We start from the raw sequence: 15022 nt of genomic DNA, 5'->3' as shown, positions 1-15022 counted from the left end.
ATCCTTCCATCCATTGCTCAAGCTCAAGAGTAGACTCCATTAATCTTGGTTCAGGTATATACTAGAAACTTGTTGTACTCTCTCTCTGGTTATCTCATTCTTGTGGTCCTGTGGAAGAAAGTACGCTGCTGTGTTTGGGTCACATCTGGTTTGAGAAATTGGGGCTTGTAACAATTTAACCGATTTGTCAAACCACTTCTCCACGGTTTTGGTAATTGATTGAGTTTTGTAATTGATTTATTGTTAAATATTTGTTTTTGCTGATTGGTTTCTAAGCGTAAGAATATTTAACCCCTTGAAACTTGGAAGTTAGTTAACCACTTCTATTCACCTGTAGTTTTTAATAAAACCAGTTCTCCTCTCTCATTCATGGAATCTGTTAAAAAAAAATGGAATGGAAGTGTTGAGATTTATTGAATTTTCCAAAAAATAAACACTTTCCCTAGATACATACAGATTTAATTCATTGGACTTTCAATGGAAAAATGACAATAGAAAATGGAAATTAATCTTCTTTATGATCGAGATTATATTTTCTATGACCTCAAGCATTAACTTTACCATCTCAAAAAGCTCCAAATTTGTTGGAAAAACCATGAACGCAAGAAAACTAAAACTTAAAGAAGGTTTCAATGCAGTTGATCAAGTGTTTGGCAATATTGTTTATCCAACTGAAAAACAAAAGTTTTGTGTCAGGTTAGTTTATCTGTATAAAAATTCCTGATGAGATATTTTGCAAATAAAAATTCTGGACAGGGTCAATGTCAAATAGGGCCGACCTGACCCTATTAGGGTTAAGGGTTTTAAAACCCTGACAGGGTTGGGTTGGGCTTGGGCTTTAATTTTAGTCTTTAGGGTAGGGTTAGGGTTCAATATTGGCCTGACCCAACCCGGCCCATTGACTCTCCCTAGTTTGACCATCCAAAAAAGAGGTGAACCTGGTGTTGAAGGCTTCCACACAAGCAGAGTCTAGGGTGGCAGTTTTCCTATGCAGCCTTACCCCAGAAATTTTTTTGGTGAGACTTGAGAGGGTATTCAATGCCTTGACCATTCAAAGTGTCTATTAGAAAAAACAGTAGTAGTTATAAAACGTTTCCTATGACTTGATGCTTTCAAACAACAAAGATGGATCCAGTGATTTTCAAACGACAAGAAATTTTCTCTAGGATGTTTCTACATCAACTGTTACGGATCATAAGCTCCTTATCATGTGCGTGCGGCATGCCTACATGGGTGTGGGTGTGTTTTTTGTTTGGATGAATGGACGTACGGCATTCATCATCAATTTGAGAGGGGGGGGGGGAAAACTAATACGTAGATTTTGAAATGCTGCAATTGAGCTTCTAGTTTACCATCTTACCTACATTTACCCAACTATGTATTTTTATCAATTAATCTACTTATTGAACAAAGTTTCTGACAAGTATAGTTTCGGAGGCCACTCCCACATTAGCATGGTGGGAGATCTCGCGCGAGATCTTGCCACTAAGAAAAAGCGAGATCTCGACCGAGATGGCGAGATCTACCAAAAAATGGGTGTAATCTCGGTGGGCCATCTCGGTGGGTTTTAGGGCCCCGGTTGGGCTGAAACTTGGTATTTTACCTATTTATGGCCTTTTTAAACACATTGGTGGCCTTAGATTTGTGAGAAAATAACCTTAACTATGTCTTCTAAGTCAACCCTATGTGAAAACCGAAATTCTGTGAAATGCAATGTTAGACAACATGTAATGTAAATATATCAAGTAATTCAAGTTATCAACTATCAAGTATCAAATACCTTAACAATTTGACATTACACATCAAGTATTCAAGTGATCAAACTATCAAAGAACTTAAATAGTTATATCATAAATGTCTTCAAAATTTTACGACCATAAGAAGTTTTAGACTTTTAGTAAGTCATAAATCATAATCCATAAGTTCACAAATCACAATCACAACTCACAAGAGACAAGAGTAACAAGATTAGTAGATTACAACTTACAACTTACAAGACTATAAGAGTATCACTCAGCATTCTGCATCAATTGATTCTGAACGGTGGCCACATATGACTCCCAAGTCAACCCATCACTGTAGTATGTCACATATCGGTTTATATGGAATGGATGTCTCCATGTCAGAATACTGGAGGAATAGCACTCTGGGATAACCGTCAATCGTGGGTGGGTGAAAGAGCCATTGTTGTTGTTGTTGTTGTTCATATTGTTGTTGAGTATGTGGGTAGGGGTTTCTAAACCACTCAATTAACAACCCACCTTCACTCCCATTTGTGTACTCTCCAGGTGCAAGGTCTTGAGGAATAGCATGATCTCCATAAGAAGAATACCCATTGTAATCTGACCTGGTGTTGTGATCCCCATGTTGGTACATCGATGACAGGCTAGTGTCCAAACTCTGCTGTTGTGAATCACTGTGACCATGATCTAGGCTCATGCTTCCCATGTTCAATTCAAGATCATGCATGCTTGCATCATCATTCGTTTGCCCCTGGTTTGATCTACTCTTCCTACTCCTAGCATAAGTCCGAGAGATAGGGGAACTGTGGCTCGCATGTGTCGGATGACTCAGACCTGGTGGAGGTGACTCCTTTTGTTGACACGGACTTCCACCAGCAACACCACCAGCCTGATTGCCTCCATGACTCGATGGCTGGTTGCCACTTGGCCCTCTGGTATCATCGGCATCATCTGAACTCCCAGTACTAGTTGTCACCTCAGTTGTTTCAAGTCGACCAGGTGGCTCCACAAATGGTACAATTGGTCCTTCTGATGTTGCTACAGCAGCCTGACCCTCATCAAAAGACACATGCTCAGCCACAACATTTGGGCCCATAGCAGCAACAATGGTAGGATATGGCTGCCCTTTTGGCCCATCGCACTAGGCCATCTCGATCCCTAACCCACTGATATATGACATCATCTTCCTCATCTTCTCGGGGGGCTTGTGGAATATATTAGTCAACTCAATCGGTTCACGATTGTCGTTATCTATATCATCTTGTATGTGCCCTACTCTCAGTCTCATGTTGTAATGCACATACACTAAGTCCTCGAGCCTTTTACTCCCCAATCTGTTACGTACCTTACTTTGGATGGGCGAGAAGGTGCTCCAGTTCCTCTCGCAACTAGAGGATGAGCAAGTCTGTGAGAGTACTTTAATTGCTATGTCCTTGAGATTTGGCCCACTAGTTCCATATAGCACCCACCAGTCAGCTGCATAACCAAAAATAAGAATGCATTAGGCAAGTAAATCTTTATATTTATATAACTTATCAGTTATCATTTATAGAGTTATAGACTTAATGGCTTATAGTAATGGACTATTTACCAGGATCATTTTTTTGCCTAGTTGCAACTGCAAAAGGCTTTCCAAAACTCCTAGAGGCATCCCTGAACTCCCTGATCTGTACACCAAATCTTCAATTATTGTATTATGTATATGTTTAATGCACTAATGCAAAAAGTTGAAGAAACAATTGAATAAGTTCTCACCTCTCCATTAATTGTCCCTTGCATGATGGGATTTGACACAAGTTTCTCCACCACGTTTTGCACTACATTCATCAACTTTACATCAAGCCCCAGATCATTCTTGTAATGGTACTTTGGGTTGATGTAGTAAGCTTGCATTGTGGAAATAAAAAATTTGGTTGTTTATAAATTATAAGTTATAACTTATAACAAATTAAGAATGTAAATTAAAGTATACAACAAAAACTTAAAGACTTAAAAGTGACTCACCAGCCAAGTGCAAAGGATGCATCAAGTGCATCTCCCATCTTTTATCGATGATCCTCTCGTGGGATTTGAAGGAACTAGGGGCAGCAACTCTAACCAACTCTTTCATTTGCTCGAGGGCAGCATATATGTGGGGCATTGTGGGCTTCTTCTCCAAATCCACCATCCTTAAAACAAACACAATAGGCTTTATAATGCCCAATGTCCTATTCAGCTGCCTCCAAAAGGAATCATCAGCAATGGTTTGTTGGGCTAGTACTGCATCAGGATGGCTAGATCCACGCCAATTAAACCACTCCTCACTTGCAAACATGTGTCGTAGACCCACCACTTTCTTTTGGAAGCTTTTCAGAGCTACATAGTTGGTGGCGAATCTAGTCAATCTAGGTTTGACTAGATCACCCTTGCAATGGTTCCTCATCATCTTCAGCATGTAACCATGGTTATAAATAAAATTACTTACCCTTTTAGCCCTCTCAACCACAATATTGATTGACTTTCTTTTCCCCAAGTCCTTCAACATAAGATCAATCGAATATGCTGCACATGGTGTCCAAAAGAGGTGGATCTTGCTGCTCTTCTTCTTCATCAACATTTCACTAGCTTTTTTGAAGTTAGCAACGTTATCTGTGACAATTTGGACAACATTCTTTGGCCCTACCTCGAGGACCACCTCCCTAAGAAGCTTGTAAAGGTAGTCAGCATCTTTGATTTTATCTGAGGCATCCACTAACTTAAGGAAGGATGTCTTTCCATTGCAGCTTGCCATGAAATTAATGATGGACTGTCTAGTAGGACCAGTCCATCCATCAGCCATCACAGTAACACCATATGTACTCCATTTTTCCTTTAATGAACCAATGTATTTTTCCACCTCTTGCTTTACATTTGGTAAATATTTATTCATTACTTCCCAAGGTGTTGGGCCTTTAACCCCTACACCTGCCCTAGCAACTACATTGATCATCCCTTGATAGTATGGTGTTTTGGCTACATTGGCTGCAATGTTGTTGTAGAGCATGAATTTGCTGATTGCCAACCTAGCTTCCTCCTCCCTATTGCCTTCTCTACCTCCAACAAACATATATGGAATGCTTCTTTGATAGATGTCTTGATGCTTAAAGAGGGAGGGGTCTTGGTCAAATGTGGCATCATAATGTCTAGTCTTCCTGCTCCTTTCGGTCCTCTTAGTTCCCTGAAAACTATGTCTAGGTGGCATGGATGCCCCTGACCCTGAACCACTTGCTCCCCTTGTCTATTCATATTGCCTCACATTCTCAACATGTAAGGACTGTCTACTAGCTTCCATTGCAGCCTTCATCTGTCTCCACTTGGCCCGTGACTCAACACCCATAACCCTCCTCCTCTCTTCATCGTCGCTTGACTCCTCATCAACATCAAGAAAAGGTCTAGACAACACTGTATCCTCAAATTCCCTTTGCTTTTGTGCCATCTCGTCCTTTTTTTGTTTCCCTCCCTTTAAAGTTGCTGCAATTGTTTTTTGCACTTCATAAGGAACCTTGGGACACTTGGAAACATCTTTGTAGCCACCAGCCAAATGTTGCTTTAATCTGGTTAAACCACTAGAATTCAAAGTCTTGAAGCAATACTTGCATTGGGATTTTTTTTGTTGGCAGTCAGTGGATCCCCATGTTGCCAAGCAATGTCCTAAGTCCCACTACCAGTGCTGCCACTCCCATTAATTGCCATTTAAGATACAAATGTACAACACTAAAAGTTTGAAATACATACATGAATGTTCCCAAATAATTATTAGAATAATTTTTAGATACATAAAAACATGTAAAAACAATTTATAAAACAACAAAACACACACTTTGTTCTAAGATAACATATATACAATGCTCAAACTAACATGTTTGTATTTTTAAAATAAACTATATAATATGAGCATCATTTAAAAAAAAAAAAACATATAAATTTTTAATAACATATTATTTTTTATATTTATTTTATGTAAAAACAATTTATAAAACAACAAAACACACACTTTGTTCTAAGATAACATATTTACAATGCTCAAACAGACATGTTTGTATTTTTAAAATAAACTACATAATATAAGCATCATTAAAAAAAAAAAAAGATAATTTTTTATAAAATATTATTTTTCATAATTTTTTTATTTAATTATTTAAATAAAAAATAAAATTAAATACAGCAAGCATGTAATCAAAATATGAATACATGGGATTGTAGTCCTCTAAATGTAGATTAACATATGTGATAATCACATTCATATCATGAGTATTTATTTATAATTTACAATTTTAATTTTTTAGATAATATATTTTTAAATACGAAAATTAAAAAAAAAAATAATAATAAAAAAAATAACAGAAAATTAAATTTTTTTCCATGAAAGTGTAGATCAAAGCTTGATCATCAACATATATTTATACCACACTTATACACCCATTGTAGAACCTTCTATTTGAAAAAAATTCAAATTTTGGAGAAAATCTTACCTTTGTTGAAGATCACTTGAAATAGGCTTGAATCACTTGAAATCTGCTTGAATCTATTGTTGTAGATGTGTTGATGATGTTTTGAAGTGAAATCCCCAACAAATTCCGGCCAAAAATTGACTTTTCCGGCCAAAATTCCATTTCCAGTGAGAGAGGGGCAAGAGAGAGCTCAAGAGAGGCGAGATATGCCTCTCTCGAGCTAGACAGGGGCTTTTTAAAGCCCCTAAACAAGTGAAAAAACCACCGTCAGCAAGATCTCGAGTCGAGATCTCCCAACTCTCGCCTCCCATCTCGTCACGCTATCTCACGATAGCGAGATATCTCGCGAGATCTCCCACCATGCACATTAGGGCTTTTTTTTCCTGCCACATGAGTTGATGAGTTGGTCATTTGACAATGTGATAGATGGGTATTCACCTAGGCAGGTGACATCAAATTTTGTGGGCCAAGTCACCCACATTGTGTTTTCACAAATACAGATGAATTTCTCGTAAACAAAGTTAAAGAATCATATTGAGAAGCGAGCAAATCAGATTGACCTTGAGTAAGTGATGTTTTAAGTTTTAACATGTCCACAAAGTTTGAGCCCCTGGACATCCCAATGTTGTGGAAAATATGTTTATATGGAATTTGTCTTCATTTGTTTGTTGGAGAGATAAAATTCTTAATGACGTGTACTATCCATTTTGAAAAGCCACAAGTGGTATTATTTTCCAGAGTGTTACATTTTTTTCTTATGCATTTCTGTTGTTGTAACTGCAGGGTTCTGAATCTTCCTTACCAGCAGCACGTGACCCCCAATGTGTCTTATCAACAGCAGAATACTGCAAATACCAGGGAAAATTCACGCAACATGGCACCCAAGCATAGGTACCTAACCATTCTGTCAAGTGAAATTCTTGTGAGGATTGTGGTTTCACTTTAACAAATTTCCCCCCCTTTTTTTGTGTGTCTAGTGACATTTTTTTAGAGGCTTAGGGGGTTTTAAGGCAATTATTATATATATGTATCTTTGTAAATGTGCATTAATTTTGGTTGGAGACTAAACTGTATTGACTTTCATGACAGACAGACAAGATAATTGCTGAATATACACTTTAAAAACATAAAAAGGGTGGAAAACCCTGCAGGCAGACTAAATCCAAATCAAATGATTGAAAAGTGTAGGCCATGCCAACTGCTTTAGGTACTGCAGTGACATGAAATAAAGAGCTTCCTCAACTAAACCTGGGAGGGCTCCTTCAAAGTTATATAAGCTTGAATGGACATTGTTCCTTACAGCTGCTAGTGGAAAATAATCCAGAGGCCTGAAATTGGTCACTGACTTTAGACAAAATAACACCTTCAAAATGTAATCCTGCTCTTATGCTCACTAAAACACACTGGATGGATTATTACAGGTTCACTATTATGTGGAATATATACAGGGTTACTTGAACTGGTCTATTTATTGTGGGGGCAGTGTCCCCCACCATGCTGGAGCTGAGTTATCCATTTTCTTCCCCACCGAGTACTGGACCACTGGTTACCATTTTTTAGGAGGGGAGGTAAATAAGGTGACCTTAACAATGGATACTTCTTCATTGTTCGTACACTTTCTGAATTTAGGCAGAGATGATTTATCCAATCCTTCTAATCCTCTGTCCCTTCACAGAACTTATGCTGGTTAGAGTAGGAAATAGTGTCTTTCATATTTCCCGTTCTGCTGTTTCATATTGTGTTTGTATTTTGTAAACTTGTAATGTCTAAACAGGCCCTTAATGGCAAACGTGTAATACTGCACAACGTATTATTACGAGTAAAAGTGAGGCCTCAGTCAACTGATGATAAGCCAGTCTCCTATTCTCAAATCCACAGTTAGCTTCAACAAAATGAGCTTGATCAGCTCAATAGCTGATTTTGCCAATTGGGTGGGGCTTCTGATTCTGGTTTTTGACCCTTTAAGGTTGCATCAATTATGTTGTATAGCTAGTAGATGTGAAAGTAAAACTTGGACTGGATGTCAAACAGAAACTCGAAAGAATGGGTTTTTCTCATAAAATGGACTCCTGGAGAGTTCTAAATTAATTTGCAAGCACTATTTTGAGCAGTCATCTGACTTCCCTTGAATTGAGTAGCACAGAGGAAATATTCACTCATGTGTGGCCTTTAGTCTAGTGGCATTTCTGAATCTGATACCTGATTTTCTGAGATCGCATCAGTTATGCAATTATAGCTAGGCTTTGGCTCCTTTCTCACTGGCAGATGTGAAAATAAATGGACTGTTATGGACTGAAAATCAAAGGTAAATTCAAAAGCTTGGGTTTTTCTAGATAGGGACTCCAGGAGAGATCTACATTAATTTTCAAGCACTATTTTGAGCAGTCAATCTACTTCCCTTAAATTGATCACATGGAGGAAATGTCTACTGACCTCTGCATAGTTATAGTTGCATTGCTGTGACCACAGCATTAGAGGGCCTTCTCAAGTGCCTTGGCTATATGGAGGCCATAAGGGTCTAGATTTATTTTTCTATATAAAGCATTTTAATCAGCTCAAATAGCATGTGGAAACTTATATAATTCAACTTAAATGTTAAATAAATACTAAAGAATCATGAAAAGCAGTCCATATAGTCATTACAATGAACTGAAAGAAGTCAACAATGCATCTGTAAAACATTAAAATGAAGTAAACAATCAAGAAATTGCATAATCACATGGCCAAAATTGTACAGAATAAGTTAGAAACGTAATCAAGGAATCTCAGGTTATGTAATCATATAACCACTACATGGAAGGACATATTCTAATAGTTGCACAATTTGATTTGAATAATAAGATCTTATACCAATATACTACAGAATTACAGCCATTGGCCACACCACCAGCAGTCAACTACTGCAACAAACATTGAGCAGGAACAAGAACAGTAGATAGAATTTAAGTCGAGAGTTTCGTTTGAGAAAAGGAGAATCTCTGTTTCAATTTTATTTGTCTGTATGGTTCTGTGTGATGCACTGTACACATGTAACATACATTTGTTTATGAAACTATTTCTAAAATTAGAATAAAAGGTTACATATTTTTCATTTTGTTTTGTTTTAAATGATTTGGTGCATTGCAGAGTATAAAAAGCATCTCCTCGAATCCAATTATCATATAGTATATAGAATAAAACAGAAAATCAATAAAATAATTACAAAGTGCCTTTATGATATAGTGTTTGCTTGCTTTGACCCTTGAAAGGGCCTCAATGTGATGGGGACTAGTGGAACCTGCCTTCTTAATATTATTGCTCTCTCATTGAAGAGCAGCAACTTTTGCGGTGCTTTACTTCCACATGGATAACTAAACCATTGAAAACCATAAGGCTTCATTGACATTCTGCTTCCCTAGATATTCTCTTTTTATCCATGAAGGTACATTTTTAAATGGAGGACTTTTTGGGTGAATAAAAATTTTTAAATAGAGGAGTTGAGGAGTTGATTGATTGTGTGATGGATTCCAGGTCTACGTCAAAACCGCCAAATGGAAAAGGCAACAAAAGAGACTTCAAGAAACGTACATTCGCTGATGATGATGAATTGGATCCAATGGATCCAAGCTCTTATTCTGATGCTCCTCGTGGTGGCTGGTAATGTGTTGCATTTCCCATTCAAGCATGCAAGCCATCATGAATGAACCTTCATTTCCCCTTGTTTTGATAATTACAGTATGCATCTAATATTTCAGTTTGCTCGACTCCAGAGTAGTAACCAACTGATTGCTATTGATTTTGCAGGGTTGTTGGTCTGAAAGGAGTGCAACCACGGGCAGCAGATACCACTGCCACGGTATGTGATTCATATTTCTATGGTAGAATAGCTTTTCCCTGCTATACTGTCATAGCTCAACTATTTTATGTTCTTGATTTGCTGCCAGAAAAACATTTGTTACTTGATTTCTTACTATTTATCCATGTTCACTTAGGTGTTTTAAGCATACATAATAGTTTTGAAGCTGCTTCAGTAGGCTAACCATGTTCTTTTATTTGACAAACATACACAAAGCTTGATGTATGGAAATCAATGAAAATAGTCTATTAGTACTGGTAAAAAAGAGAGCTTTGAAGCTGCTACAATATTAAAATACCAGAGGGGGAATACCAGCTTTGAAATCTGTTTGGTGCACTTATAGAACCAATTATGTCTTCTAATGAGGAGTCAATCTGACATTGCAGAAAAACATTTGTTACTTGATAGAGAGAGAGAGAGAGAGATTATTTGAACTGAATTAGAAACAGTGATATGCCATCCGGAAATCTAGCAGAAATATCCCTCTTGTATAAGTAGCACTGAACCTATTGGTTGTCTCTCTGTTCCTCTGGGTTGGGATAACAAACAAACAATTTTTTTTTTTGGGGGGGGGGGGGGGGGGTTGTGTGTGTGTGTCAGAGAGGGAGAGAGTGTTCATTGGAAGCTTAGATCTGCTGATGATTTGCTTGCAAAACAAGCAGTTGGACCAAGAAGAATAGTTTGACAAATTTGTTCTTCTTTGGCCTTCTTTTGGCAGGCCTTTTTTCATCATCGCTAAATCAATTGTTTGTGAAAATACAAAAAAAAATAAAAATAAAAAAAATGATGAGCTGCAACTTCTGCATAAAAGTAGATTCTACTTATTCCCATGTCTGATCAACTGACTCTTGTATTTGTTACAATTAGAAAAAGGGGGGGGGGGGGGGAAATCTTGATTGCTGGGACTCAATGCATCCTCACTCACTTCTCAGTCCTTCATTATTGAACCTTGATCAGATCAGTCGACCATGTTTTGTTTGTCTCCTACATCATGAGTTTTCATTCTGGTACATGCACAGACACCCACAAGAACACATGCAATGCAAAATGTTGTGATGCTGGTTAAATGTTACCCAGAAATGGGCTTTATCTGGCTGGCCTAAATTGTGCCCCTGGCATGCGTTAAACACACACATTCGTGCTGAGACACATCCTGACATGCAAGAAGAATGTGTCCTAATTTTGTGTTACAAATTTATAGCACTATTGCATTATTGTGAAACGTGATGTAGTATGATGTGATATATCTTTTGGTGCAAATTCCAGGGCCCTCTCTTTCAGCAGCGTCCATACCCTTCACCTGGTGCTGTCCTCCGAAAAAATGCTGAAATTGCCGCACAGTCGAAGAAACCAAACTCTCATTTTGCACCCATATCGAAGAAGGGAGATGGAAGTGATGGACTTGGTGATGCCGACTGAGTTCTTCCTGTATTATGTCAGTCAATGAAATGTTCCATTTAAAATTGAACTTTCAGTGCCATTGATATAACTCGAGTGAGCGCCAAATTGTGAATTCATTGACTTTTGTGTCTTCTCTTTGGCAATGCAGAATGCAGTATGGTCAACTGTACCATGTTTGGTGATCCTTGATGAGTAACATTTTTAGTGATCTATGATAGCATGAATTGAGCTGGAGTATAACCAAACAAACACTATCAGGATTAGCGATCTCAGAGAACATTAAATGTACGTTTCTGGTCGTGATAAAGAGTTTGGTGAAATGAGCCTCTACTCTGTTGGATCTTTGGCATCTGTGTCAAAGCGATGATAGCTCTTTTTAAGTGTTATGTCCCAGAGACTTGTATTTATGTGGCCTGCTGCTGCTGCTGCTGCGACGATGTGCAATTTTGAATGTCTTTAAGATCAATCGGATATCAAGTATCAGGTTGGTTGCAAGCATCAGTTTAAGATCAATCGGATATCAATTAGTTGGTTTCACATTTAATGTAAAAAATCCTAAGAGTACAGTTGCATCTCCGAATGATTTAATGTGAAAGAGACTTTGTTGAAGAGCTTTATGCATATATTCTGTAACTTTGTAAAGTGAATTCCCTCTAATGTTAAAGAGAATCTTGTAGAGCCAAAGGATGAACTCAGGCTTCTTGTTTATACCTTGAAAACAATTGAGAGAATTTTAATTTTAGTGTATACTTTTTCCGTTTGGTTCTTTTGGGTGATATTTTCCCCTTTTCATGTGCAATCATACTATTTGGTTACAAAGCATATTCAGAACTTCTTGAGGTTCATCTTTCTCAGGTCAGAACGTTTATGGGTAGAAAACATGGATACGGTTCCATACCCTGGTTGCAATTTATATTAAGAACTCCTTGAGGACTATTTTTCCCAGGAGAGCAGGTTCTCTCAAGAGATACCTCTTTAACTAACACTCCTTTGCCTCAAACCATGAAATTTTGCTAGTAGATATAAAAAGGATATCCAATAGTACTCAATGTAGGGTTTCCTATTGGTTATCATATTTCTTGATTAGCTAGTTGTTGGAGACAGTTTAAGTGAAGGATCAGTGCCCTTCCCGTTTTCTATTACTTACTTTTCTGCTTTCTATTTAGAATGTCGAGTACGGTCTTGGAAGGAAGCCTAGAAAATGGCAAATTTATTTATTTATATCTCCTTTGTCATCGTCACTATCCTTATCTTCTTAGGTTTTTTCTATCATTCTGGTTGCTTCTGAATTAATTCCTCTATGTGGTTTGCTATGGTAGTGATAAGATTCATTTCTTTGGATGTCATTGTTGTTTATTACTGATGCAAACATCGGGATGACGAGACCCAACAATCGACTAAGGGACCCAAGAGTGTTCTATGAATAGATTAGGATGTGAGACCTCAACCCATTGCTTATAATGAAACAAGAACCTTGATACATGATTGTTATGGTCATTACGGTTCAAGTCACTGAACCGGAGTAGACCACTTGGACCATATCAAGGGCTCAAATCTGGTATAAGGTGGTTCATATGATGCTTATCAAATATGACACTTCTCGGAAGAGATGTCAGCTGAGAAGCTGAGATGAAGGCATAGTAGTGACGCACAATTGTCACCGTGCGGCTTCTCGGCAAAAGTAGCGCTGATAAGAGATTCGGAGTATCATTATTTAGATGTCAATCACCGCATTTAATTCCGTATTAAATGCACTGAGAATCATTAAATACTCATTGTTGGTAAAGAAGTTTCTCATTCCTCCAAAGCTGGCCTTGAGTACTGCACACCCACGTTTTGTCCCCTTATTGGGGATTGATGTCACATCAAGATTAACCTTGACGTTTACCTTTGATTCTATGATGAGATCCCCAGTTGTTAATCAAATCGTGTTGTTAGCTTGTTGAGCAAGCCTCTCCAAGAAGCCATCTCCACCCTTCATCTAAACTATGCTGATCGTAGGGTTGTGAAGTGTCCAGACTTTCATGAGGTATGAACCATCTATGTATAACATCATTATGCATGAGCAACGGTAAGACTTGAATACTCTAGCCATTATTCTCCTGCATTTACTCTTGAAGAACATTATCTTTTTCACCTTGTTGAGCATTTATTCCTCAAGAGGGAGACTCAGGTTTTCTTACCTGAACAAACTTAATTATTGGAGGTGGCTTCGGCCGGCGCCCCCCCCCCCCCCAGAGGCCCCCCACTTTCACCATTGATTTAGTCTCCGGAACTAGACCTAGATCATAAATGAACCAAGGAGTCCCAAGTACACTTTCACTACAACAATAATGATGCCACAATAAGCTGTTGAAGGCTGGTTGATAAGTCTAGAACTGAGAGCCACTGAAAGGGACAATAATCAGACTCTTAGAATAGTTTCATACAGGATGAAAGTTTACAATTCCATGGTTTTTGGATTGGATTACAATTTACAAAGATGACATCTTTTAATTGAATAAACAATCTCCATAGATAGCCGTAGGGTAGAGGCAACAAAAAGTGTACATTCATTTAGGGTGTGCTTGGTTATGTGATTCAATGGGTTTCAACTCTGTTGAATCATGAATTTAAGTTTTATCAACCGTTTGCTTACTTTTGTTAATTAACTTCAGATTCAACAATCACACGGAGTGATGAATTTTTTCTTAAAATGGAATAATTTGGATTTCATTATCTGAGGTAGATTCATGTATTCCTCCGAAAAAGAACAAGGAAAAAAGAAAAGAAAAGAAGAAGAAAGGCAAAAACACATAACTCACATAATAAAGGTAATTTTCAAGGTGAATCGATTCCATAGGAGCTTAGCCATCTATATAAATTATGCTTTACAAGTGCTTTTGTTTATATTTTGCAAGTTTAGCATCTACAATCTATTTACCAAATAAAAAAAAGTTACAATTAGAGGTACACAATTTTTTAACATGGGAAGAGAAAGGGGTAGTGGGGTAGGAAGGTGTGAAGGAGCATAATTTTAAATTCAAAACTTCCTTGGATTTACTGTTTCTGTATATGATATTGTCATTACAGTGCTAGAAGGACATCTACAAAAAACCAACGCTCAATTAAATGTGTCACAGTGGAAGGACGTGAATGTACAAAACATCTTCTGGATGATTCCCTAGGGGATTCTAACTCTTGAAACCATTGAATTATCTTTTTACGATGACGGGTCAAATCTAGACCGTCGGATTGTCTGAATCATGTAAGATCGAACATTCCCCACATCATTATTTCAAATGGCAACCTCCCCGATTATACCTCAAATTTGCAATGCACTAGATCATTTTTTCATAATGCTTTGCAGTACACCATGTATACATGTTCCCAACAAATCATTAGCGACGTGATAAAATCTTTTCTGTCTTGAGTATTAAAGCCCTTAGAACCAGATCTTTTTATTTGGCCTTCTTGGCTTCTACTAGCAGATGGATTTGTAATATTTTAGAGTGTGATCAAAACAACCTTTTGTAGTTGCACATTCCTTATTGGGACTTAATTCTGCCTTTTAAAAGAACCCTAAATATCTAGAG

At 37.6% G+C, this 15022-nt stretch overlaps 1 protein-coding gene across 1 annotated transcript in view; it reads left to right on the top strand.

The window, feature by feature from the left end:
* Nucleotides 1-12679, top strand: part of LOC149024599 (WW domain-containing protein) — a 39335-nt gene extending 26656 nt beyond the window's left edge. Inside the window, exons 11-15 of the mRNA XM_089144824.1 lie at nucleotides 6995-7102; nucleotides 9722-9847; nucleotides 9995-10046; nucleotides 11313-11481; nucleotides 11596-12679. Coding sequence (XP_089000950.1) covers nucleotides 6995-7102; nucleotides 9722-9847; nucleotides 9995-10046; nucleotides 11313-11465 — 439 coding nt within the window. The 3' untranslated portion in view covers nucleotides 11466-11481; nucleotides 11596-12679. The remainder of the gene's footprint in view (nucleotides 1-6994; nucleotides 7103-9721; nucleotides 9848-9994; nucleotides 10047-11312; nucleotides 11482-11595) is intronic.
* The last annotated feature ends 2343 nt before the right edge of the window (nucleotides 12680-15022 follow it).

This window comes from Hakea prostrata, chromosome 2 (assembly GCF_041222555.1).
Source record: "Hakea prostrata isolate BN-2017 chromosome 2, UWA_Hpros_2, whole genome shotgun sequence".
Taxonomy (NCBI): Eukaryota; Viridiplantae; Streptophyta; class Magnoliopsida; order Proteales; family Proteaceae; genus Hakea; species Hakea prostrata.
Note: the sequence above shows the minus strand (reverse complement) of the source record. Positions and strands in the feature narration are given on the sequence as shown.